The sequence below is a fragment of the Festucalex cinctus genome, chromosome 4, assembly GCF_051991245.1.
Source record: "Festucalex cinctus isolate MCC-2025b chromosome 4, RoL_Fcin_1.0, whole genome shotgun sequence".
In the NCBI taxonomy this organism is placed as follows: Eukaryota; Metazoa; Chordata; class Actinopteri; order Syngnathiformes; family Syngnathidae; genus Festucalex; species Festucalex cinctus.
In genome coordinates, this window is record NC_135414.1 from 31,866,775 (window position 1) to 31,891,835 (window position 25,061).

The following is a 25,061-nucleotide window of genomic DNA, read 5'->3' on the forward strand; positions in this document are numbered from 1 at the left end:
GTGTTGATGTTCTTTATGTGTTCAACCGGCCGTTTGTTTGAATGTTTAGTTTACCGGAATATCGATGCTAACTTCTTATTTTATGTTAGCATTAATCTGGTGCACTTTAGTTAGCTGAAATTAAATGTCGTAGTTGAACATTGTTGCTTTGTAGATATCCAATATTTAATTCTGCGGTGTTTTTCATGCCATTTGGCAGTAAACGTCAAAGTGGCAAATAAACAGCTTGAAACAAGCACCAGTTGCATCTTTTTTTTTTTTTTGGGCGACTGTGAGCGAGCAGGCCCTAATGAATACTTTAAAAATTGTTTACAAAATGTGTTTTGGTGTGTTTAGAACCATTTTAAAAGATTTTTTGGAAGCGTCTTGGAACTTAACTAAAGCAAAATTTGATTTACTTTCTTTGGTTAAGTCTTTTGATAGTCACAATTTAGGTTTGTAAATTTACGACATGATAGAAAAGGTTTTCGATTTGCCAGATAAGCAAGTGCTGTTGTCACGTGATTTTGCCGTGACGCGTCTTGTTTGTTTGTCGCCCCCTGCTGTCTGACACTATTTCGAAGATTGCATGAGATGTAATTTAAAACCTGCTTGGCGACACTGCTGTAGTGGATACACACTGTAGGCCTACTAAGTCATAATTCTAAAAAATATATATACTTATAAGGAAGATTTAATGTTTTTAAACAAACATGGAAAATAAACGTGAGTTGAAGTCTTTTATTCAATTTGTTCAGCTTGATTTTGCGTCTTCTGCAGACAGTCGGTAGCTTTCGTCCCCTAGTGGTGAGCGTAGTACTGAACTAAATCATTTGTAATCAACACTATGATTATGTTAAACCAGGACGAGGGATAAGTGGAGCCTTTTGAATCTGATGGACAACTAAATTATGTGCTGGTTTACCTTCTTACGATAAAAACACAGAATTACTTGCCAACAAAACTCGAAACATACAAAATAAGTGAGTGAGTGTCCCCACCTCAACACAAACTTTGCCTTTTTCTCACGACACTGCAAGTTGAATCGCCATTTTTTGAAGTTATCCCACGCACTACGCACCAGCAGGTGGCGGTAATGCAACTAAACGTTATTTGCCACCCGCCATTAAACGCCAAGAGAAGAAAAAGAAGAACCGTTGAGGTTCAGCTCGCTAGCTGCCAACGACGCGTTTGTTTAGCAAAGTAGACGACGGCTGTGGCTCCAGATTGTGATTGTGAGTGGGGGAAAATGTGTAAAATGGAAATGATAAGAGCCTTTCTGAATGCGGCAGTGGACGAAATCTGCGTCGTGTTCCAAAGGACGATAGAAGAGTACGAGGAGGAACTTGGACGAACAAAAGAAGAGAACGAGAGACAACGGCACATCCTGGATTCTCTTTTCCGGCGTCCAGATGGACCACACGGTGCAGGTTTGTGAAGGGATCCTCATCGGCGAACCGACACAGTCAGTTGTGTTTTATACTAAAACATTTGAGTGACAAAGTGTAAAGTCAGAAAATGGCGAACTATCTCGTGGGATGGAGGCTGACTAACTACTTTACGTCAGAAGATGCCGCGTGTCAATCAGTGGTCCATAGGCGCTTTGAAGGGGGGGCAGCTGCCACCTTTACCTCCCCATCGCCACCCCCACAGTTGGCGATACATTTATCAATGTTCAATTCAAAATAGTATTATAAATGTTCCTTGAAATTGTCTCCATAGTGTGTATAAAAAAAAATGCATTTTAACGTGACCACAGACAGTCAGGTAAGCGAAAACATATTTCTGGTTTGGTTGTTATGGATTTTTTTTGTTTTTTTTGAGGCACCACAAAAGCAAGCGCAACCCAACTTACATCGCAAATATGCGGCTGGCTATAAACGATGTTTTCAAATCAATAAATTGTAGTGTACATCTACACATGATGACACTGATTACATTTACATGAAGTCAATATTTGGCTAGGTTCAAATTTGCAGTTTCTTTCTGAAAACATTTTCCATTTATGTCACTCACCATGGTGAATAAAGTAAATAAGGATAAGGGGCGGCGTGGCTCAGTGGTATGGTGGTCGTCTCCCAACTCAGAGGTTGTGGGTTCGATCCCTTGTGAAGCCGTCGAAGTATCCTTGAGCAAGACACGGAACCCCCAGTTGCTCCTGATGCTGCGTCATGCATAGTACAAAAACGTAAAGTGCTTTGAGGGCCTTCTAAGGTGGACAAGCGCTATCGAAAATGAATTAGATTTTCAAACTAGGGTTAGGCTTTTAAATTGAGAAGTGAAGCTGGAATTAGGGTTTAGAATTAGGGTTTCAAAATATTGTTAGTATTTCAAAGTAGGGTTTTTAACTAGGGTTAGTGTTCTTAACTCTTTGACTGCCAAAAACATTTCATAACGTTTCGTAAAATTACGATGTATGTCGCCATAAACGTTAAGTGACTTCAACTACTTTTTTTTTTTTTTGTCAATATATCAGTGGTCAGTGCAACGTCCAAGTGCAATGAGTTGTGAAATCAAAAACACCCACTAACCACAGCCAGCAGATGGCAGCGGTAGCTGCTCGGGCCCTAACTAGAGCTGCGAATTACAATGAAACATGTCGCAATCTGATGAAATCGAACGTTTTCAAGGCTGACGCGAATGATCAAAGCCTTTGTAACATTAAACCTCATTTGACGGAGCGTCACTAAACAAAAAAATATTAGTATCAAAGTCAGTTGTGGAGGAAATGTATCTTTTCTTTTCAATTTTCGCTCAATGTCGCTCAAATGACCTATTTTCAAATGGATGGAATAAGGTAGAAACATACTTTTTTTTTTTTTTTAATGAAAGAATGGAATGCGACCTTTCATGTGGTAGCCATGTTGTTTATGTAGCAAGAGAACAGAATATTCTGTTTGCTTCGAAAAATGAGTTCAAATGCTCGAAATCCGCTGGCATTGGGTTTTTTTTTTGTTTTTTTAAAACATGTGGCAGTAAAAGAGTTAACCACGCAATTGCCTTTTTGTGTTTCCCGCAGACGTCGTCGAAGGAGATGGTCATCCCGAGCAGCAGGCAGCAGAGCCTCCTCACATGAAAGCGGAAACGGAGCTGGAGGGCCTTCGTGTGAAAGAGGAAGAGAAGGAGGCTGATGTCACCAAGTCGCCTTTGAGCTTCGTGCCTCGGGAAAGTCGAGCTCAAGGTGAGGACGTCAGGGGGGCGGAGCCTCCACGCAGCAGCTCAAGTCAGCCCGTGACGACCGAAGGTGATGGAGACCGCCGTGGAGGAGCACCAGCCGACAGCCTGTCAGTTTCGCTCTTAAATAGCGACGACAGAGCGTCACATTCGACTCACACTGACGACGATAAACACTTGAAAGGCGATCGGACATGTCGGCCTGACAACAAACACTGGCGATGCTCGCAGTGTAACAAAACCTTTACGTACAAGTCAACGTTAAAGAGACACGTCAGTACGCACAACGGGGAGAAACCTTTCGACTGTCCAGTCTGCGGCAAAGGCTTCGCTCAGAAGATCCACTTAAGAGCGCACGTGCGAGTCCACACGGGAGAGAGACCGTTTGCCTGCTCCGTCTGCAACTTAACCTTCAGCCAGCGGTCGTCGCTGGGCCCCCACATGAGAACGCACACGGGGGAGAAACCGTATTCCTGCACCGTTTGCGGTCAACGCTTCTCCGTGAGTCTCAACATGATAAGACACGAGAGAACGCACACCGGAGAGAAAACATTTCGATGCGGTGCGTGCGATCAACGATTCTTTTATAAGTATCAGATGAACAAGCACGTGTGCGCCGGGCAGAAGGTCAATGAGGCTTCACAATTTTAAAGTATGGATGACGACTGATCTATTAATCACAATGTAAAGCAGACTATAGAAGTAATAAGAATACACTGTATGAATTTTAGAAGAAAAAAAAAAGAGTTGAATTCTTGTGTGTGCGTGAGATACTGCGCTGTTCTTGTTAAATATCATTTTTGGTTAAACATTTATAATAACTGTAACATCAATGCTTACTTACCTAAAGTCATCTATTGTTCTATGTTAGCATAATGCTAGCGGGCTTTCGTTAACATGTTACCTGGTTGAGCATTTTATTATACAACACTTCAATTTCGTTTGTTATATGTCAGTTTTGCATTTTTGGCAAATATCTTGAAGCAAGCATGCTGGGTAACTTATTGGACATGAGTGAAGTTTGTTGATGTTTCAAATGAACAAATACGGATTAAATAGTGAACAATTGTTCTGTCACAATAAAAACACAAGTCCATCTTGACAGTGTTCTGGCTTTTATTTCAATTTGACAGATGTATATACTGGCATGTTGTATGTATAACTTTCAGGGTTTTCATCGTTTTCACTCTTCGCAATGACAATATGATAACTCGCTGATATATTTCTCATTTCGTTTAATGTGGGAGAGCTTCACAGTACACCACAGCATTGGTCATTTGTCATTGATTTGAATGATTTACCATCAAATAGTCACATTTTATCCAGGATCGAATATACACTTTGCAACTCACCAGACCAGACAGCCAATCTTTCAGTCTATTTATAGCTTCACGTATTACTGCTGCTCTCACCAGTACATTTGTGTCTCGTAACATAAGCCTTACTAAAGAATCTTTTAGCACATAACCTGCAACTGAACGGTTTCTCCCCCGTGTGTTTTCTCGTGTGCGTTGTTAAATTTGCCTTTGTAGACATTCTTTTCCCACAAACTGAGCAGGCAAAAGGTTTCTCACCAGTATGTGTTCTTGCGTGTCTTGTTAAGTTTCCCCTCACCGAGAATCTTTTATCGCACACTGAACAGGCAAATGTTTTTTGTCCACTGTGCATTTTGGTGTGCGTTATCAAACTGGTCTGCAAATTGAATCTTTCGTCACAAAATGAGCAGGCAAAAGGTTTTTCTTCTGTGTGGGTTCTTGTGTGTCTTGTTAAATTCGGTTTCGTCGAGAAACTCAGATCACAAACTGAGCAGACAAAAGGTTTCTCTCCGGTGTGTGTCCTTGTGTGTCTTCTTAAGTTTCCCCTTACAGAGAATCTTAGACCACAAAGCAAGCAGGCAAAAGGTTTTTCTCCGGTGTGCGTTCTTGTGTGCGTTGTTAAATTTGTCTTTTGAGTAAATCTTTTACTACAAACCGAGCAGGCAAACGGTTTCTCTTCTGTGTGGGTTCTTGTGTGTTTTTTTAAATTTGTCTTCTGCGAAAACCGTTTACCACAAATTGAACACTCAAATGGTTTCTCATCAGTGTGTGTTCGCGTGTGTATTTTTAAATTTTCCCGAAAAGAGAATCGTTGAGCGCAAACTGAGCATGCAAAAGGTTTCTCTCCAGTGTGTATTCTCATGTGTTCTTTCAAAACCCGCTTGGAACTTAACGTTTTCCCGCACTCCGAACATTTCCAGTGTTTTTTGTCAGCGTGGCACGTCATGTCATCTTTTATGTATTCATCATCCTCATCGTCATCCTCCTCGTTTTCATAGTCAACATCATCGTCGTCGTCGTCATCATCATCATCATCATTATCAGAAGAGCGTTGCGAATCTGATAAGTCGTCGCTATCTGATAGCGGAGCGAAGAGGCCGTCATCTTGTGATCCTCGAAGGCGGTTTCCGTCATTTTTGGCTGTCACGTGTCGCCTTGAGCTGCTGCTTCGAAGCTCCACCCCTCTGTTTTGCTCACTTTCACCTTCATCTTCATCCTCCTCATCATGACTCTCCAAATAGACAACAGTCAATGGCAAATTGGTGACGTCTTCCTCCTCTTCCTTGATATGGGGCCTCTCGGGCTCGTCTTGCTCTTTCCTGTAGTCGGGCTCGTCTTGCTCTTCCTCTTTAACGAAGAGGGGCTCTTCCTCTTCTTCCTCTTTAATGTGAAAGTACTCTTGACGAACATCTTCAATGACGTCTGCAAGACATAAGACGACACACAAACGTGGTTTGGTGAAGTCAATTCTCAAGCTGTCGTGTATTATTGTTCACTCGGTGGTACCTTGACTGACAAACACATTTGATATGTGACGAAGCTTATATATCAAATTACCCTCATAGCAAATCAATTTTCCCCATCGAAATGCGATTTCTATACGTTTTATTTGTCCATTTTTAATCACCACCACCAAGTTTTCCATGTACAACATCATAAAACGTAACTATAGCAGTCAAGTCCAGCAAAATACATTCAGCTAATACAAATCAATCACCAGACGGCTGCGCTCCAACTCATTTCCACGCAGTTTTATGTGCATTCACATTTCCGCATTGTGCAATAGTTCTAAAATATTGTTTGACTTCATTTTCAAATGTAGGTTTCTGATCAGCATATCATCATAAGGTGAAGCTGAAATGAGCAAACCTGTTGTGCGAGATTCATCTCGAGGCTGCACTTGTCGACGTTGTGGCTCGTTTTCCTCTTCCGGTCCGGAAAGTTCTTCTTTGTACTCGGCTGTCTTTCTTGTACACATTTCCACACGATAATAAACGTATAAACTGCCACTTGATCTGTGATGAGCGACGCGTTGCCCACAAACGCGTCTCTTTGTTAGCGGCTAGCAAGCTAAGCTAGCTCGAGAGGCTTCGACGTGCTTAAAACGAACGAAGATTTATTTATTAAACAACAATTAGCTTCAAGTCCAGTAGTGATGGACGTCCTGTGTTGAGTCTTCGGTGCGTTCAGTACTAATTCAGCAAGAATTTTGTTTAAAAAAAAAAAAAAAAAAAAACCGTTTATGGTTTCGCAGAAGGAGCGCAGCAACTTCCCTTGGACAAACCAAATGTCCCAGAATTCTTTGCGACACGAAGCCGGGAGGAACTCGACTTCCCACAATAAACGTGCTGTAATTTTGCAATTCTTCTTCTTATTTTTTTCTTTGAACACCCATCGCATCAAAAATGTTGAACCTCTAAAAAATGTGTCCTGTGCATGTGGCCGCATGTTTCAGCTCATTAAATACGTCCCACAAAAGGATTAAATTGTCCAGTAAGGGGCGCAATACTGAAATGTTTTAAACAAAGACAGAGACCAGCAATGACTACAGAAGCGACAACTCCAACTATGATCAAAAGAGTTGACGACATAATTCATTCCAAACTTTAAATGGCATTTACACAAATGTCGGTGCATTAGACAGTGAGCTCATTTCTTTATGTTTGATATAAGATTTAAATTGGACACTCCACATATAGGAACGCATGTAGAATTTCATATTTGTGGGCTTTATCATTTTTATTTTTTTTGAGGAAAAGATTCTTTTCCTTTTTGATTGTCTCCCCCTGGGGGTTTAATTTGTAAATGTATTGCAATACACTTACCATACTAATTACCTGTAAATAAATAAACAATCAAATAAATAAATAAATAAATAAATAGTAGCGTCTTGATCACTTTTTCATGACTTTTGGATAACACCAATGCCACGAGATGGCAGTCTTGCCTATGGCATGAAGTTCCATAACAGGTCAACACCGGACGTTACGTAGTTGGCAACCGGAAATAAAAACGTTCTGACGAATATGGTGTGAAATCTTCGTATCGTTCCAGTAGTACTGAACTTATTTGTACGGAAAACGTCGACACATCAAGTCCATCACAGCGTGAATGCACGATAATCATCATTCGTTCAAATCTTCATGTGGTTTTGGTGCACGTTGTTGCGTGGCCGCTCCGGATTAGCTTCGCTTGCTTAGCCGCTAGCAAAGGAGGAGGCGCGTTTGTTTGCGACACTTCGCGACGTGGGCATCAAAAGTGTTGTGATTGCCGCGTGGAAATGTGCACAAGAATTGTGAAAGAAGAAGAATACGAAGAGGAACTTTGTGCATTAAGGCAACGTCAAGTACTGGACGCCTTTTGCAAGCTGCCTTCAGTTGTGTTACATACAGCAGGTTTGTGCATTTCTTACGCTCGTGTGTACAAATGTAAATAAACTACAGCTACTTTACAGAGGTAAGAGCAAGATTTGATGACATGATTTAGGATTTGCTTGCTGTAAATGATTTGACTTGCTTGATATTTTTCCCCCATAGTAACTTGGGACTTGCATGTTTGTGAATTACAGATGAAAAAAAAAAAAAAACACATCAAGAGTTTTAAGCAAATGTAATGTTACTTTCTTGTGTCCTGCAGATGTCAGTGAAGATCTCGATATCGAGCAACAGGAACCGCAACCAGATTTTAAAGACGAAGATGAGGAAAAGTTCCTTCACATTGAAGAAGTAGAAGAGCCGGAGTACGCCGGCGTTAAAGAGGAAGAAGAGGACGAGTTCATCACGCTGCCGTTGACCTTTTCACCTTTGAAGAGTGAAGATGATGAAGTCAAAGATGGACGCGAGGATAGCAGAGGGGCGGAGCCTCCACGCGGCAGCTCAAATCGACACGTGACAGCGTCGCGAGGTGATGAAAGTTCCCAAGCAGACGGATTCGTAGCTCCGCTATCTGATAGTAACGACATGACGTCACACTCTACTGGCACTGACGATGACGATGATGATGATGATGATGATGATGAACCGCCTGAAGGCAACGTGTCACATTGCGCTGACAACAAACGTGCAAAATGTTCTCTTTGTGGAAAAACTTTTAGTCATAAGGGCAGTCTGAAGACACACATGAGAATCCACGCTGGGGAAAAACCGTTTACCTGCTCCGTCTGTGGCAAAAGATTCACTTTGAAGAGAGACTTGATAACACACACACGAACACACACTGGCGAGAAACCTTTTACGTGCTCCGTTTGCGATCAACGATTCTCTCAGAGGGGAAACTTAAGGAAACACGCAAGAACGCACACTGGCGAGAAACCTTTTGCCTGCTCAGTTTGCCAGAAAAGATTTGCTTTGAAGAAAAACTTAACAACACATACACGAACACACACTGGTGAAAAACCATTTGCCTGCCCAGTTTGTGAGAAAAGATTCACTTTGAAGAAAAACTTAACAACGCATACGCAAAGGCACACTGGAGAGAAACCTTTTGTCTGCTCCGTTTGTGAAAAAAGATTCACGTTAAAGACGGAGTTAACGAGACACACGCGAACGCACACTGGAGAAAAACCTTTTGCCTGCTCAGTTTGTAACGAAAGATTCAGTCTGAGGGCAAGTTTAGTCGCACATGCAAAAACGCACAGTGGAGAGAAACCTTTTGTCTGCTCCGTCTGTGGTCAAAGATTCACTTTGAAAAGAAATTTAATCGCACACGCAGTAATTCACGCTGAAGAGAAACCTTTTGCCTGCCCAGTTTGTGGTCAAAGGTTTGCTATGAAGACAAATTTAACAACGCACAAAAGAACGCACACTGGGGAGAAACCTTTTGTTTGCTCCGTTTGTGATAAAAGATTCTCCATGAAAACAAATTTAACGAGGCACACGAGAACACACACCGGCGAGAAACCTTTCAGTTGCAGCGTGTGCGATAAAAGATTCTCCAACAAGCATCATGTGACGAGACACAAGTGTGTTGGTGAGAAGGGCGGAGCTTAATGAAGACTTTTAAGTAAGAAAGTGACTGTGGGAGGCCGTAAAATTGCATGCGCGATCGTGACAAAAACAATAACGGATAATTTGATGATGTAAAGATGTTAAATAAATTGTTGAGTGGCAGAAGAAGCGCAGTGCCGTTTCCTGCATCCATGGAAGGGTTTGATAATTGAGTCATTACAGATGTTTACAGACAGGTGAGTTAAATACTCCCTTACTTATTTAACTCATTCACTGCCATTGACGGAAAAAGACGTCAAATGATGCATTTTTTTGCTGGTCTGGCAATGAATGTGTTAAAAACTAAATCATTCAACACTTTTAAAATAAGACAAACGCATACAAAATGCAACATGTACGTAGGAGAAAATACTCCCTCATAACCTTTTCCGCCACAATGCTAATATTGAGCAACATACATGTTAACACTTGGACTCATAGCGAAACTATAGTGCTGGCTATCGATTGTAATTTATTCAATCGATTCACAAGAGTTCAGTTCGATTTCATTTTTTTTTTTTTCCTGATTCGATTCACTTCAGTTCAATCTGATATTGATGAACTATGGAACATCAATTTTTCTTAACTATTGAGGAAATGATAAAAAATTCCACTGACATTAAATTCCAAATTCAATTTTGCGGAGGTAGTAATTGCTTAAATGATTTAGTTTATTAATGAAAAGTAACGTGTTGCAATCACTTTTGTGTTAAACAAACATTGACATCAGCAAGGATGAGATGAAAATATTTTCATAATTCTAATTCAATAAATTGTAAATATAAATTACAAAGATTCTGAATGTTCTTAATGTGCAATAATAATAATGTGCAATGTGCAGGTCTTTCATAAATGTATGAAAATAATTTTAAATTCATGTCAACAGTACATTTCAAGAAAACATTAAGATAAAAAAAAAAAAATCAGGACTTTAAAATTCTATTTTCTTATTTCTAATTTGTGGGGAAAAGAGATATTAAAATAGGTTTCATGGTTCATTCAATTCAATTCATAGTTTTATAAATCAATATCAGGCTTAAGGAAAATTGATTCATAATCGAATATTTGATTTTTTTTAAATGCAGCCCTAATTCAAACACAGGGACAAATCTTATTAAGTTTTTGCATTTATTTCTAATGAATTTTGTTGAACTAGACAACATGTGGTAACTCAATATTTACAGTCTGCAGAAATATTCAAACGCATTTGAATAGATTATCTGCATAGCAGCAAGCCACCCTTCAAGGAGGGGGGAGAAGTATCACAGGCAAACAACTCAAGTTCCACAAATAGTTTGCACAGCTCGACTTATTTTCAGTTCATTTCAACCGGAATAATTGAGAAAACATTTAACACATTGAGAGAAGAGCAATGAAAAGACAAAAATATTGTACAAACAGTGGAACCATTTTGAGACGTTTCAGTAGTGAGCCAATAAGAACTATATTGAATGATGACCCCAAAATTAAAAAGTAAAATACATATATGGTCAGTGTTTTTCAACCTTTATTGGGCCAATAAAAAAAAAGTCGCAAAAGCGGATGAGTACAGAATACCGCCTTCTACTATCGAGTGCAGTGGTGGGCAAACTCTGGCGTTGAGTCCTGCAAGGTTTTGGATGATTCCCATCTCAAACACAGCTGCTTTATTGATCAGCTCATCAGAAGCTGCGCATAAGCCCGATAACGATCCTGTTGATTGGAATCAGCTCGTGTTGGAAGGGGGAAACCTCCCAAACCTGCAGGACTCCGGCCCTCGAGGATGGAGCCTGATGTCGCGGGAGACCATTTCATTGTTCTCCCTATCTCGAGATGTCAAATGGCATAGATGAACAAGGACACACGATTTGAGCTTAACGGCTAATTCAATGTAAGTGATTTGTTTTCATGTGTTCCATTAACGCTGAACGATCATGAAAACTGAAGCTGCAAACTGAGCACGCAAAAGTTTTCTCACCAGTGTGCGTTCTTTTGTGCATTCTGACAGCTCCCTTCCTCGAGAATCTTTTACTACAAACTGAGCATGCAAAAGGTTTCTCTGCAGCATGTGTTCTTTTGTGAATTGCCAAACCGCCCTCTCTCGAGAATCTTTGACCACAAACTGAGCAGGCAAACGGTTTTTCCCCAGTGTGCCTTCTTTTGTGCATGATTAAATTTGTCTTGAGAGAGAATCTTTGACCACAAAGTGAGCATGCAAAAGGTTTCCCACCGGTGTGTGTCCTGTTGTGTGCTGTTAAATTTGTATTTTTGGAGAATCTTTTCCCACAAATTGAACATCCAAAAGGTTTTTCTCCCGTGTGCGTTCTTGTGTGAGCCGTCAAAGTGCCTCTTTGAGCGAATCTTTGACCACAATCTGCGCAGACAAATGGTTTCTCCCCAGTGTGCGTTCTCGCGTGTGTCGTTAAACTTGTCTTGACAGAAAATGTTTTACCGCAATCCGAGCAAACGAAAGGTTTTTCCCCCGTGTGGGTTCTCGCGTGTATGTTCAAATTTTCCTTGCGGGAGAATTTTTTCCCACAAACTGAGCAGGTAAAAGGTTTTTCTCCCGTGTGTGTCCTCGTGTGTATTTTCAACAACGATTTGTTGTAAAAAGTTTTGCCGCACTCCGAACATTTCACGCATTTGTTGCCAGTGTGACCTTCCGTATGGCCTCGGTCAACCGTGTCGGGGGAGGGTGACGTCAAGTTGCCGTTATCTGAAAGTGGAGCTAAGAGGCCGTCTGACTGGGATCCTTCACGGTGGTCTTCGTCGCCTTCTTCACTCTTCACAAAGACACCAGTCGATGGAAACGTGCTGATTTCGCCCTCCTGCTCTTCTTCTTTTATGAGCAGGCGCTCAATCTGCTGCTGCTCGGGACGAAAATCATCTTCTGTGACATCTACAGCACACAATGTAGACACACGCACACGTGGTTTAATGTGACAAAGGCTTTGATCATTCATGTCATTCTTGAAAACGTTCTATTTCATCATATCGGTCATGTTTCATTGTAATTTCCGACATATGAAAAGAGATACAATTCTGCCATCTGCTGGCCATAGTTAGTGGGTGTTTTTGATTGCACAACCTATTGACCAGGCAGCGCTGCACTTAGATGTTGCACTGCCCATCCATTGATTAAATAAAATAAAATAAATTAAAATAAATAAAATAAAATAAAATAAAAACCTAGTTGACGTCATTTAACGTTTATGGCACACATCGTGATTTTACTTATCATTATTAAACGTTTTTGGCGGTCAAACAGTTAAGTTGCATCTCATTATGTCAGTCGAAGACGTCAGGACAACATCGAGAAAACTGCTTGCCTCAGTCAAGGTCAGTGGTCAGGATTCAACACTGAAGAAGAAACTGAGCATCTTTTAGTGATTTTTTTGTATTTGTCAAAATGTACTACTGGTATCGGCAGTTGGTATCGGTGAGTACTGAGGGTCTGAGTATCGGTGTCGGTCTGAAGGAAAGTGGTATCGAACATCCCTAATACTAAAAGCTACAAAATGAGAACACGCCCCTTCGAAAGGTTAAACTTCCAACAAGGTACGTACAGTGACTGCAAATGGCCCATTGAGGGACTAACACAATTGATCTTACCTTTATCTATATTTAACGAGTCAATTTCTTACACTCTATTTGGTTTTATGTTTTTTAGACAACATACTTTGCATAAAATAGTTGCTAAACACGTGATAGTAAGAATTTGCACCGACCTGCTGCTTCCTGCAGTGTTGTCTGATTCTCCTCTTTGGTCCGACAAAGTTCCTCCTCGTGCTCTTCTTCCTTCACGCTTTTTGCACACATTCTCACACGATAATCACAACACTTTGTTTGCATTTAAGTTCTGGCGTCGCGCTCTTGATTAGCTGCTAGCAGGCATAGCTAGGCCAAGCTAAGCTAAACTAGGCCGCGCGGCTTCAAAGTACACTAAAACGAATTGATCCGGACACAAATGGACTGTTTCAGTCAAGTGACGTCATGATGAAAGGACGTCCAGTCTTTTCTTTTTTTTACGTGCAGTCTTAATTCAGGAATAATTCTTTCGTGAAACTCGTGTTGTGGTTGAGCATGGAGGCAAAAGAGCGATGCAGTACGGAAAGTCCACTTGGACAAACTACATGTCATGCGCACCACACGACAAACACGTTCAATGAAGTTCGGACCCCGGCAGAGGCGTCAAAATCAGGTCTAGCAAATTAAAAAAACAAACAAACCTGCCAACCTTGAGGTCCACATGACATCTTGACTTATCCTGTTCATTGGAAACAGGTGCGTTGGAGCAGGGAAACATCCAAAACTGGCAGGATTCCGGTCCTCGGAAAAACGAGTTGAAAATCCAAATTTTAAACACTAACTGTTGTGTTAAAAACTTAACCTTAGAATGAAATACTACTTAAATAAGAATGAAACTCACTTTATTGTCCAATCGTAGTTTGAATTATGATTCTCATCAACAAACCAGCAGGTCTTATCAAATGTTGATGCAAATTGTAGGCTCGTCTCGTCTCCGCACAGATGCATCCACACATGCACAAAAAAAAGCTATTTGAGTTCTATTTATTATTGAAAGAGTACAAAGGGTGAACTTGAACAAACACAAAAGAGTGCAGAGATGATGAACTGGGTGAGCTGATGATGCAGGAAAAAGCACAAGTGATCACATGTATATATAATTTTTTATTTTTTTTTGTCAATGGAAAACAGTGGCAAAACCCAAGTCATTATTTCCTCAAAATTTTTGCAGGTAAAATCGAATTCTTCCTAAATTTGTAAACTCAAGTTCCAATGGATAACGATGTTGGGAATGAGTCAAGAATGACACGACAGTAAGATTGTCACCAACAAATCTTATCCTATCGATTATGCCATCGATTACTCGGGGAATCCCCCCCCCCCCCCCCCCCCCCCCACTACTGCTGGTTACATTTTATTAACTCATTCAAACCCAAAGGCGTATAAATACGTTTTTCAATACTTTGTTCTTCACTCCCAAAAACGTTTTTTTTTTTCTGTTTTTTTTTGTGCTAAAGCATAAAGATAGAGCTTCTGACATGAAGAGGTCGTTTAAAGTAATGGTAGTTATTGCAAAAAACGGCCAACAGGTGGCAGAAGAGTATAAGAGATCAGCCAGGGCCATTTGCAACAAGCTCTTTTTGCCAGTGTTTTCAACATGTTTGTGAATAATGATGAAACTATTTTACTAGTCCGTCATTTTATTTTAATGCATACATTTTTGCGTCCACCAATTTTTGGTCAACTTGGTCAACTTCCCCCCCGCCTTACATCACAGTCTCACTTGGCTCAGTTTCATCTTCACGGTCGTCTTTCTCGTCAGTCTTGTCGCCAGCGCACGCGTGCTTCTTCATCTGATACTTGTGAGAGAAAGTCTGATCACACGCGCAGCAACGGAACGGTTTCTCCCCAGTGTGTCTCCGCATGTGCGGTATCAAACTTGCCTTCTGAGTGAATCTCTTACCGCAAACTGAGCATGCAAACGGTTTCTCTCCAGTGTGCGCGCTCGCGTGCGACGTCAGACTTCTCTTTTCAGCAAATCGTTTACCGCAAACGGAGCAAGCATAAAGTTTCTTCCCAGTGTGGCTTAATGCGTGCCTCGTTAAATTGGACTTTATGGCGAAGCTTTTACCGCAGACCGAGCAGGCAAATGGTTTTTCTCCCGTGTGCGTTCTCGTGTGCATCGTTAAGTGTTTCTTTTCAGCAAATCTTTTCCCGCAAACGGAGCAGGCAAAACGTTTCTCTAGAGTGTGCGTTGTGTGTCTTAGTGCGTGTCTCGTTAAATTTGACTTCACAGAGAAGCTTTTACCACAAACTGAGCACAGATAAGGTTTTTCTCCGGTGTGTATTCTCGCATGCATCGTTAAATCTATCTGTCGATGTAACTTTTTCCCACAAACGGAGCAAGCAAAGGGTTTCTTCCCTGCGTGCGTTCTCGCGTGCGATATTAATTGGTTCTTTGTCGTAAAACTTTCCCCGCAAACGGAGCAGGCAAAAAGTTTCTCCCCAGTGTGTTCAATTGTGTGCCTCGTTAAATTTGCCTTGACAGAGAAGCTTTTGCCACAAACTGAACAGACAAAAGGTTTCTCTCCGGTGTGTCCTCTTGTGTGTGATGTTAAATTTCTCTTATCAGTGAATCTTTTCCCACAAAGTGAGCAGGCAAAAGGTTTCTCCCCAGTGTGCGTTCTTGTGTGCCTTGTCAAATTGGACTTTAGAGAGAAGCTTCGGCCACAAAATGAGCAAAGATAAGGTTTTTCTCCTGTGTGTATTCTTGCGTGTGTCAATAAATTTGTCTTAAGAGAGAAGCTTTTAGCGCAAACTGTGCAGCGGTAAGGTTTTTCTCCAGTGTGCGTCCTTGTGTGCGATTTCATCAAATACTTCCTATGAAAAGTTTTGTCACAGTAAGGACATTTCAAACATTTGTTGTCAGTGTGACGTGTCGCTTCATCTTTCAAGTCTTCATAATCGTCTTCATCATCATCGTCATTCGAGGAGCGTGCCGTGACGTTGTCACCATCTGACAGCGGCGCCATGATGTCGTCCGTCTGTGATCCTCCGCAGTCGTCTTCTCCATCACCTTCTTCGATCTTCACGGTGACGCCAGTTAATGGAAACTCGCTGATTTGATCCTTCTGCTCCTCCTCTTGAAGGTGAGGAAACTTCGGCTCCTGCTGCCCGGGACCAACAACTTCATCAATGACGTCTGCACGACACAAGAAGACCAAAACATAAGCTTGATCAAGTCAACGCTTGTTCTTAGAATCAAACAAACACGTGTGGAACCTAGAGAATTAAAAGGGTCATTTTTTTTTTTACAATAAGGTTCCTTTATCGGTAATAATAATTATCATCAAGTTATGAATTTAATCAATTTCTATAATAATTGTAATTGTCAATCTTAGTTAGAATAACAAGTAAATGACATGTAGTGGAACGTGACGGCCACAAGTGCAGCCCGTGATGAATCACATTTCATTTCATTTGCTTCTTTCAGTTACGAGCTTGGTTACGGAACGTATAAAACTCGCAAACCAAGGCACATAAAAAATAAGAGTCGTGTCAAAGTACGTCAGTGACATTGATCAAAACGACAACAACATATTTGAGCTAGTTAATAACCAAGTGAAAAGCAAGAAGAGAACGAACCTGATTTGTGTCGCACAACTTGAGGCTGCTTGCAGATCGCGTCTTCGGTTTCTTTCGTCCGACACATTTTCTCCTCGTTCTCTTCTTTTTTCATCCTTGCTGTACACATTGTCGCGTCAAATCAACATTTAAAATCACACCGGATCTCTGCTGAGCGCAAACAAATCGTGTCTCTTTCTTTGCGACCAGGGACTCGAGGTGGAAAGCTAAATTAAGCGAAGCTAAACACGACCGAGAAGCTTCAAACGTGCATCGAGACGAGTTCACCCGGACACGAAAATTTAGTAGATCTTTAGCGGAAGTAGTACGGCAAATCCACTTTCACGAGTTACGACAGTGTCGTAAACACAGACGCCGCGCTGTCGTCATCATCATCATCATCATTATTTTTTATTTTTTTCAAGTATAAATAGGATCCGATCTAAATAACGTTAATTCAGTCCTTTGTAAAATAATGACAAAGCAGATTGTGGTTCACAAGTTGTACATTTATCAATGTAAACCTTTGCTAAATAATTCAATGATTCATAACATGGAGGTTTCCATTGTCATCTTTGTTTCTCTTTACTGTCACTCTTGGAAAAGACATTTTTAATCTCAATGGGTTTCTTACCTGCTTAAATAAAGGAATGAAAGAAAACAAAAATTAAATCCTCATAAAACATCATTAGGCAAGGCAAGTTTATTTGGATGGCAAATTGAGCTGTTGTCTCCATGAAAGTCAATGCATGGACATACTGTCCATGGCGGCCATGTTAGCGGGGCCACTGTCCCAATTAACACAGTTTCTATATACATATTGATTTGACTGACTTGCTAAGCACCCCCACATCATAAAGAAAATTGGTTTGGTCAGTCAAATCAAAATGTTCAATTGTCAACATTTGGTCAATTAAAATCAATCAAATTATTTGAGACTTGACTGTTGTACCAAAATGCTAAACAAATAAGGGGAATCACAAACTTTTTTCTTTTTCCGAAGATCATTTTATTTGAACATATACATACGTTTTTCACGTTTTGTTGACTTGCTGTTTTTGTTTTTTATTTAGCAAATGATAGAAGAGAACAATACAGTTTTGCTCACAAGTTCGATAACAGGCAGAATTTGCAACGGGAACTTTTTTTTTTTTTTTTAATTAAAGAAAACATGAATAATAATGCAAAACATTCTATGTTCATTTTAATAACATTCAAATGAAACTACAAGGCATTTCAGAAAAAAAACAAGAAAAAAACCAATCAACAAATTTTACAAAACAAGAAAATATTGGGATGGTCCTCATTCAGTCATATTTACAAAAAAAAAAAAAAAAAAAAACCTGTACTAGCAGCTGTCATACTTATTAGTTGACTTCTGTTACTTGACAATAAAAAATGCCAAACATGATTGATTTTTTTTTTTTTATCATGTCATTTATTTGAGACCGCCATTGATTCCATGCAGATGCAAATACAACAAGTTGACTTCAATATATCATACACATCGCAATAAACACCAAATGATTTTTCGGACGTTTGCTTCAACAAACGTTCTCAATCGGAACATTTTCAATTTGAGTTTATTAATCCCAATCCACGCAAAACGATGTCACCAAATTCAGTGAAGCACATCTTTTCTGTCTAAAAAAAAGGATTTTTTCACGCTTGGTAGCATTTTTCCACATTGATTTTCATTCGAATCGATGATCAGCAACTTTCCATCTTTCAATACATTCAAAATTTTCTCCAAATTGAGTCAACTAGAGTTGAAAAATGATCCCCAACGTTTCTCCACAGTTTATTTTGCCACTTCATTGCGTGCTGCTCTTCAGACCTCGACACTTGTGTTTGTCAACGAGACTCTGCTGATTGAATCGTTTGCCACACACGCTGCAGCTGAATGGTTTCTCGCCAGTGTGTATCATCGTGTGCGTTTTGAAATGTGACTTTTGGAGAAATACCTTCCCGCAAACCGAGCACGGAAAAACATTCTCGCCAGTGTGTCTTCTTGTGTGCACCGCGAAAGACTTCTTTGTGGCGAATCTTTTGCCGCAAACTGAGCAGGCAAATGGTTTCTCACCGGTGTGCGTTCTTGCGTGTGCCGTTAAATCACACTTCTGAACAAATCGTTTACCACAAACCGAGCAAGCGTACGGTTTATCGCCAGTGTGTGATCTTGTGTGTCTTATTAAATGTGTCTTTGAAGAGAACCTTTTACCACAAACTAAGCAGCCATAAGGTTTTTCTCCTGTGTGTGTTCTCAGGTGGATTTTTAAACCATCCTGGCAGAATGTTTTACCACAAATTGAGCAGGCAAACGGTTTCTCCCCATTATGTCCTCTTATGTGCCTTCTTAAATTTGTTTTTATCGAGAATCGGTCGCCACAAACCGAGCAGGCAAAAGGTTTTTCGCCGGTGTGGGTTCTTCTGTGCCTCGACACATGTCCCGCGGTACTGAATCTCTTGCCGCAAACTGTGCAGGCAAAAGGCTTTTCTCCCGTGTGTGTTCTTGTGTGCAGTTTTAAGAGACTTTTTAAAGTGAATCTTTTGGCGCAGAGTAAGCAGGAAAAAGTTTTTTCTCTAGTGTGTGTTGTTGTTGTGTGTGTTTTCAAATCTCCCCGTCGCCTGAATCTTTTGCCACAAACTGAGCAGGCGAAAGGTCTTTCTCCAGTGTGCACAATGGAGTGATTCTTTAACGATTGCTTGTCAGCGAATCGACCGCTGCAAACTGAGCAAGCAAACGCTTTGAGGCCAATATGTGTGTTTTTGTGTCTTTTTAAATTTGACTTCAGAGAGAAACAGCTCCCGCAAACGGAGCAGGGAAACGGTTTTTCTCCAGTGTGGGATCTTGTGTGTGTTGCCAATGATGACTTTGAGGGGAAAATTCTGTCACAGTGAGAACAATTATAACGATATTTGTATCTGTGCCATTTGTCATGAATTTTGGCCAGTGGTTTAACATCATCATCATCATCATCATCATCATCATCATCATAGTTCGAAGAGTGCGAAGTTACGTCACCGTCGTCTGATTGGGATCCTCCAAAGTGGTCTCCATCACCTTGTTCACTCTTCACCATGACACCAGCAAATGGAATATTGATTTCACTTTCCTGCTCTTCTTCTTTAATGTGAGGGTGCTCTTGCCCCTCCTCCTTTTTAATTTGAGGGAAATCTGGCTCCTTCGCCTCTTCTGAGATGTGGCGGTAATCTGACGGCTGCAGCTGCTCAGGATGAACATCTGCAGGACAAAAAGAGACAAACACCTGGTTTGCTGAGGTAATAATAAGAATAATAATAATAAGAATAATAATGGTGATGATGATACACGCCTTTTTAGAAAATGAAGATACAGTCACAAATCTACATAAATCTACACAACCCTGTTCAAATGCTTATTATTTTTGGCAATCTTTTTTTTTTTTTTCCAGTGCTTTGTGAACTGCACTTTGATTGTATCGACTTGTGTTAAATGCCACGATGTTTGTACACCCCCCAGAAAAACAACAACAACATTCAGCTAACGTGGCAAAAATGACGTCGATTGCCGCCCAGTCTCGATCAACGTCTCGCGCGATTCACGGCAAATTAGTTGCCGGTCACGGAGAAATATAAGCACCGCGAAAAGGAATGTGCATGTAAATGTATGTGCCTGATGTCACAAAAACACGAAATGAGCAAATGACTCATGAATAAGACGTGAACATTGTGATTCAACAAGTGAGAGAAGGAAAGAAGCGAGCAAACCTATTTTGTGCAAAATGAGTCGAGGCTGCTGGCAAAAGGCGATCAGAAAATGACGTTGTTGCTCCTCTTTTGTTCGACAAAGTTCCTCCGCATAATGTGCTGTCGTCCTTGCACACATTTTCACAAAACTTCCCACTCACACTTGGCCTCAGTTTCGAGATGTGTTGTTCTCACAATGCTCCGTCTCTTCTTTGTTAGCGGCTAGCGAGCTAAAGCTAATAACTAATTAGCAGTCCGAGTAGCTCCAACGAGTTTATCTGCCATGAAGATGAAGAAACAAATGCTGTTTGATTCCAGTTCCGCAGAGATGGACGTACAGCATCGACGTTCAAGTAGTACATTCAAGAAGAATATTTTCGTGAAATTTGTAAAGCGCATGCAGACACCGAACAAGTACGGCGGCGTCACTTGGACAAAAAGATTGCAGATTTATTTTTTTTTCTGCAGGTAGCGTGTGTGATGTGTGATGTTACAGTTGACTTTGGAGAGAAACTTTTACTCCAAAATGATTCGGATTCTTCAGCAGCAGTTTGACCAGCGCACTTTTGTATCCTCACATAGTTTTACTCGAGAATCTTTTCCAACACGCACCGCAACTGAATCTTTTTTTCTCCAGTGTCTTCTTGTGTGCATTGTTAAATATCTCTTGACAGAGAATCTTTTGCCACAAAATGAACAATCAAAAGGTTTCTCCCCAGTGTGAATTCTCGTGTGACTCGTTAACGTTCCATTTGTACGGAATCTCTTACCGGAAGCTGAGCAACTAAAAGGTTTTTCTTCATCGTGTGTTTGCTAACAGCGTCTTTGTACAGACTATTTTTCCGCAAACTGAACAGGCCGCCGATTGTAAACATATACAATAATAATAATAATAATAATAAAAAACCTATTTTAATCTACAAGAGCTCACCGCATGAGTTGCTCCAAAACGAGCTCACCAGTGATGAGAAATCATTCCAGGAATATTGTTGGCCTACAAGTTGTCATTTTAAAAACGTTAAATAAAATATTGCTTACTGATATTGATCTGTCTCGTAATTATTGTGAGGAAATATTTAAGTAATAAGCGTCTTGCCATAAATATATAGGATGAATTATTAATAGCATAAAGACAATTTCAGTCAATTTGTTTCAGATTTGTGTATCAAACTGCTGGCCCTTAACATGAATCCATAGACACGAAGCAGCTCGCAATTTAAAAAAGGTTGGTGACCCCTGATCAACGCCAACTTTATGTATAAATAAAATAGGAAGCAGAACGATCAAATGCTCTTCCACTAGATGACAGACGTTTTGCTAGATTGTGAGGCATGAGATTTTTTTTTATTATGATAATTGTTAAATATAAGCTCTGGCTCAATAGGTTGGTGAATGCTTCTTTCAAGTAAAAAGTTCATGAAACTATAAAAGGGTAGTGCAACCTGTCTTTCATGCACAAATTTTGATAACATGTTTTTTTTTTTTTTTGGTCAAGCATTTTTACGCCATGAAAAAAGTTACCTTGATTTTTTTTTTTTTTTTATTAATTAAACATACATTTTTCAAGGAGCTGCTGACATGTCCACTAGGGTGGACTGTGTGCATTTCAACAACTGATGAAACATTTTTGTAAGTAAACAACAACATACTGTCAACATTGTAAATATGTTTTTTTGTTTCATCTTTAACATTCTGTTCAGTTTTAACATATTTCAAAAGTGCTGAACGTAATTCAAAAAACATTTCGCCAAAGAAAAATGAACGTTTTTGGAAGCACAGATAGTAGCGTAATCACGAACAGACCTAGCTTATTGCTTGGGAAACGTTACCTCGTATGGAAATTGGCAAAGCATCCGGGGCACAACGCCACGAGACACTGCATGCAGATGTACTTTGTTTTCCGGGCACAGGCGGAGTCTCGGCATCGGTTTGCGTTTTTTGCCGCGCTGAGTTGGGGCCAGTGCTCTCCAGGACCGAACTTGATCTCAGGGGTGGGCTTGGACACGACTCTGCGTTTCAAAGGAGGCGGGCCGGCACCGGCTCGCCCCGTCCTCGCCGTCGGGACGGAAGCTGCGTGAATCAGCGCACGAGCGACAGAGGCCTTGAAATGAAGAAGATGCTTCTTCTCCGACGAGCGCATCCTGTAGACGAGCCACGCGTTCACGGCCGTCACGTCCAAGAAGTGGAAGAACGCTCGGACGTACCATCGTTTGTGTTTGCGTCCGTGCGCGTTCGTGGCCGCGCATCGAGCCGTGAGATCCGCCCTTCCCGTATGCCGACTCAACAACTTGACCGAAAACGGCCTCTGGATGGCGATCAGCGTTTTTTCTTCCTTGCTCCACCTGTGGAGCAAATCCGGCGGGCAGCGGCCAACGCAGGACGAGGCCACGTGAACGACGGAGCGGTCCAGCCAGCGCGTGACGCTGACGTTTTGGCCGTTGGTGACGACGGAGCAAGATCCGCGTCCTTCCTCGCCGAGTTCCTTTTCGCTCTTCAGCCGGAGCCGCGCTGCCTGCGGCACGCCGCGTCGGCAGGCGCCCGTGGCGTAGATGCCTCGTCGTTTCAGCGCCACGAGAAGCGGAAGGCTGCAGAAGAAACGGTGGAAAAACACCTTGTGGTTCTTGTGGCGGATGTCGTCGCAGAGGCGCAGGACGACGTCGGCGGCCGTTTCCGACCGCCGGCGCACTTCGAATCTGTGCGTGTATCCGGAGCTCCCCGCTCGAAACCACACTTTCACACCCCAGGCTTTGGCTTTGCTTGGGATGTGGCGCTTGAGGGCCAAACGACCCCCGATTGGGACGGTCCGCGCATCGATGGTTTGGAATTCTTCGGGATCCGCCGCCGAGCGGAAGGTTTTTTGCAGCGTCTCCAACACGGGCCTGATTCTGAAGAGCTGATCGACGTTTGCCGGCCCCTGCGAGGAACGGTCGACAAAGTGAATGTAGCGCAGGATCTGCTCAAATCTTTTGAGCGACATGGCATTCGCGACCAAATCGAAACGCAGCCCTTTCTCCGACGACCAGTACATTCTTGATCTCGGATATTTCAGGTACGACATGACCAAATTGATGCCGAGAAACTGCTTCATTTCGCCATTTGTCATGGCCAGATTTTGTTTCCCTTTCCGCAGCGCATAGCGGTTCGACTGGAGCACGATTTCATCAATCAGATCTTCGGGAAACAGATGCAGGAAGAAATCGATTGGGTCCGTTCCCTCGATATTCACTTTGCACTCTCCTAAAAAAGGAGGCAGCTGTCCCGCAAACTCGTTGTCTTTGCTTTGCCAGACATGTCTGCTTGTTTTGTGTTCTTGGGCGTCGTCTTCCCAATCTTCACGGTCACTACCACCGCCATTTGCTAATTCTCTTTTTTCTGCTGAGTGCTCCTCATCACCGCCGCCAACATCATCGCCACTTGAGTCGGGTGGGACGCAATCCGCTATCCTGCAGCCTTTGCTAGCATGCGCTGCACCTGACCACTACAAAACACAAGGACAAGGATCATTCATTACTCTCATAAGAGGAATAACATCCATCAGATATGGTTATAAAACAAATGAAATGGATTTGAGGCCAAAACAACAAAGTTGGAGCGAGTGAAAACGTAGCTGGCGACAAATTTTCTCAAATAACAAGATCAGTACTTGGACATTTGAACAATTATATTACGGTTTCTTCATGTCCCAATATGTGTTCAACTGCATGGACAGAAGAAATGGAAACGTCATCCGCCCCTGCACTGTACATCATGTTTTAGAGCTTGTTTTTTGTTTTTTTGCGCTTACAAAATCTGACCAGTGAATGGCAGCGTACAACATGACAGTGTCCACTGGAGTGGCTTATGTGCAACTGTGGCATGAAGATTCATTATGTAGGAGAAAACAACATCTGAATAGTTGTTCATTGTCCAGGAACAGATCAAACAACATTACTTGAAGGTCAAATTTCACATTACACATATTGAATATTGTCTCAAAACAATCGAGGCCAAAATTACTTCAATTTTGTTGAAGTTCATCCAGTATTTTGTTTCCAGTGAAAGCGGAAAGGGATATACGCACATTTGTACTTCCTCCTCTACAATACTGCCATTAACTTGTTTTTTTGAATTATTATTAGTTGACCTCATTTTACATATTATTTTTTGAATACGTTTTTTTACTGCTCATCTCGCCAGCACACTTTTGTTTCTTGAGAAAATAATTATGAGTGAATTGTTTATCTTATGCACTAACTGTTGTGCGTTCTTAAATTCTCCATTAAAAAGAAGCTTTGGCCACAAACTGAGCAGGCAAAAGGTTTCTCGCCAGGATGAGTTCCCGTGTGGTTTCAGTGTCCGTTCTTGGAGAAGATTTTACCACAAATTGAGCAGGCAAAAGGTTTCTCCTCACCGTGCATTTTTGCATGCATTTTTAACGTTGCTTTAAAGGGAAACGCTGACCGAAAATTAAGCACACGAAAGTTCTCATGTGGCTTTTTAAGTTTTACTTCTGACAGAATCTTTTGCCACACACTAAACAGGCAAAATGTTTCTCGCCAGTGTGTGTTCTTTTTCTATGGCTTCTTAAATTTCTTTTTCTTTCATCAGGAAATCCTTTAGCACAAACTGCGCAGGCCAAAAGCTTCTCTCCAGTCTATGTTCTTGTGTGCATTGTTAAATTTCTCTTGATAGAGAATCTTATGCACACTGAGCAGGGAAAAGGTTTCTCGCGAGCGTGCGTTCTTACGTGGTTTGTAAATAGTTTTTC

General features: G+C 41.3%; 4 protein-coding genes across 5 annotated transcripts; 1 reads left to right on the forward strand and 3 right to left on the reverse strand.

Moving 5' to 3' along the window:
• The first annotated feature begins 1,107 nt into the window (after window positions 1-1,107).
• Window positions 1,108-12,554, forward strand: LOC144018149 (uncharacterized). Of its 2 annotated transcripts, XM_077520344.1 has the most exons (3): window positions 1,108-1,409; window positions 2,999-3,652; window positions 8,562-12,554. In XM_077520344.1, the coding sequence occupies exons 1-3, from the start codon at window positions 1,229-1,231 to the stop codon at window positions 9,455-9,457; spliced, it is 1,731 nt and encodes a 576-aa protein (XP_077376470.1). In that variant the 5' UTR covers window positions 1,108-1,228; the 3' UTR covers window positions 9,458-12,554. The 2 variants fall into 2 exon arrangements, with proteins under 2 accessions (XP_077376470.1, XP_077376469.1); XM_077520343.1 differs by lacking the exons at window positions 1,108-1,409; window positions 2,999-3,652 and adding an exon at window positions 7,471-7,864 and having other exon boundaries at window positions 8,106-12,554.
• On the reverse strand, window positions 4,250-6,715 carry LOC144018151 (uncharacterized). Its single transcript, XM_077520347.1, has 2 exons — window positions 6,339-6,715; window positions 4,250-5,891 (listed from the first exon to the last, which is right to left on the reverse strand). Exons 1-2 carry the CDS (start codon window positions 6,445-6,447, stop codon window positions 4,543-4,545), a joined length of 1,458 nt encoding a protein of 485 aa, XP_077376473.1. The 5' UTR covers window positions 6,448-6,715; the 3' UTR covers window positions 4,250-4,542.
• On the reverse strand, window positions 8,064-13,528 carry LOC144018164 (uncharacterized). The gene is made up of 2 exons (XM_077520367.1): window positions 13,162-13,528; window positions 8,064-12,332 (listed from the first exon to the last, which is right to left on the reverse strand). Exons 1-2 carry the CDS (start codon window positions 13,283-13,285, stop codon window positions 11,320-11,322), a joined length of 1,137 nt encoding a protein of 378 aa, XP_077376493.1. The 5' UTR covers window positions 13,286-13,528; the 3' UTR covers window positions 8,064-11,319.
• Window positions 13,529-14,376: 848 nt separating this feature from the next.
• LOC144018144 (uncharacterized) lies at window positions 14,377-16,883 on the reverse strand. The gene is made up of 2 exons (XM_077520337.1): window positions 16,607-16,883; window positions 14,377-16,163 (listed from the first exon to the last, which is right to left on the reverse strand). Exons 1-2 carry the CDS (start codon window positions 16,713-16,715, stop codon window positions 14,728-14,730), a joined length of 1,545 nt encoding a protein of 514 aa, XP_077376463.1. The 5' UTR covers window positions 16,716-16,883; the 3' UTR covers window positions 14,377-14,727.
• Between the last annotated feature and the right edge of the window lie 8,178 nt (window positions 16,884-25,061).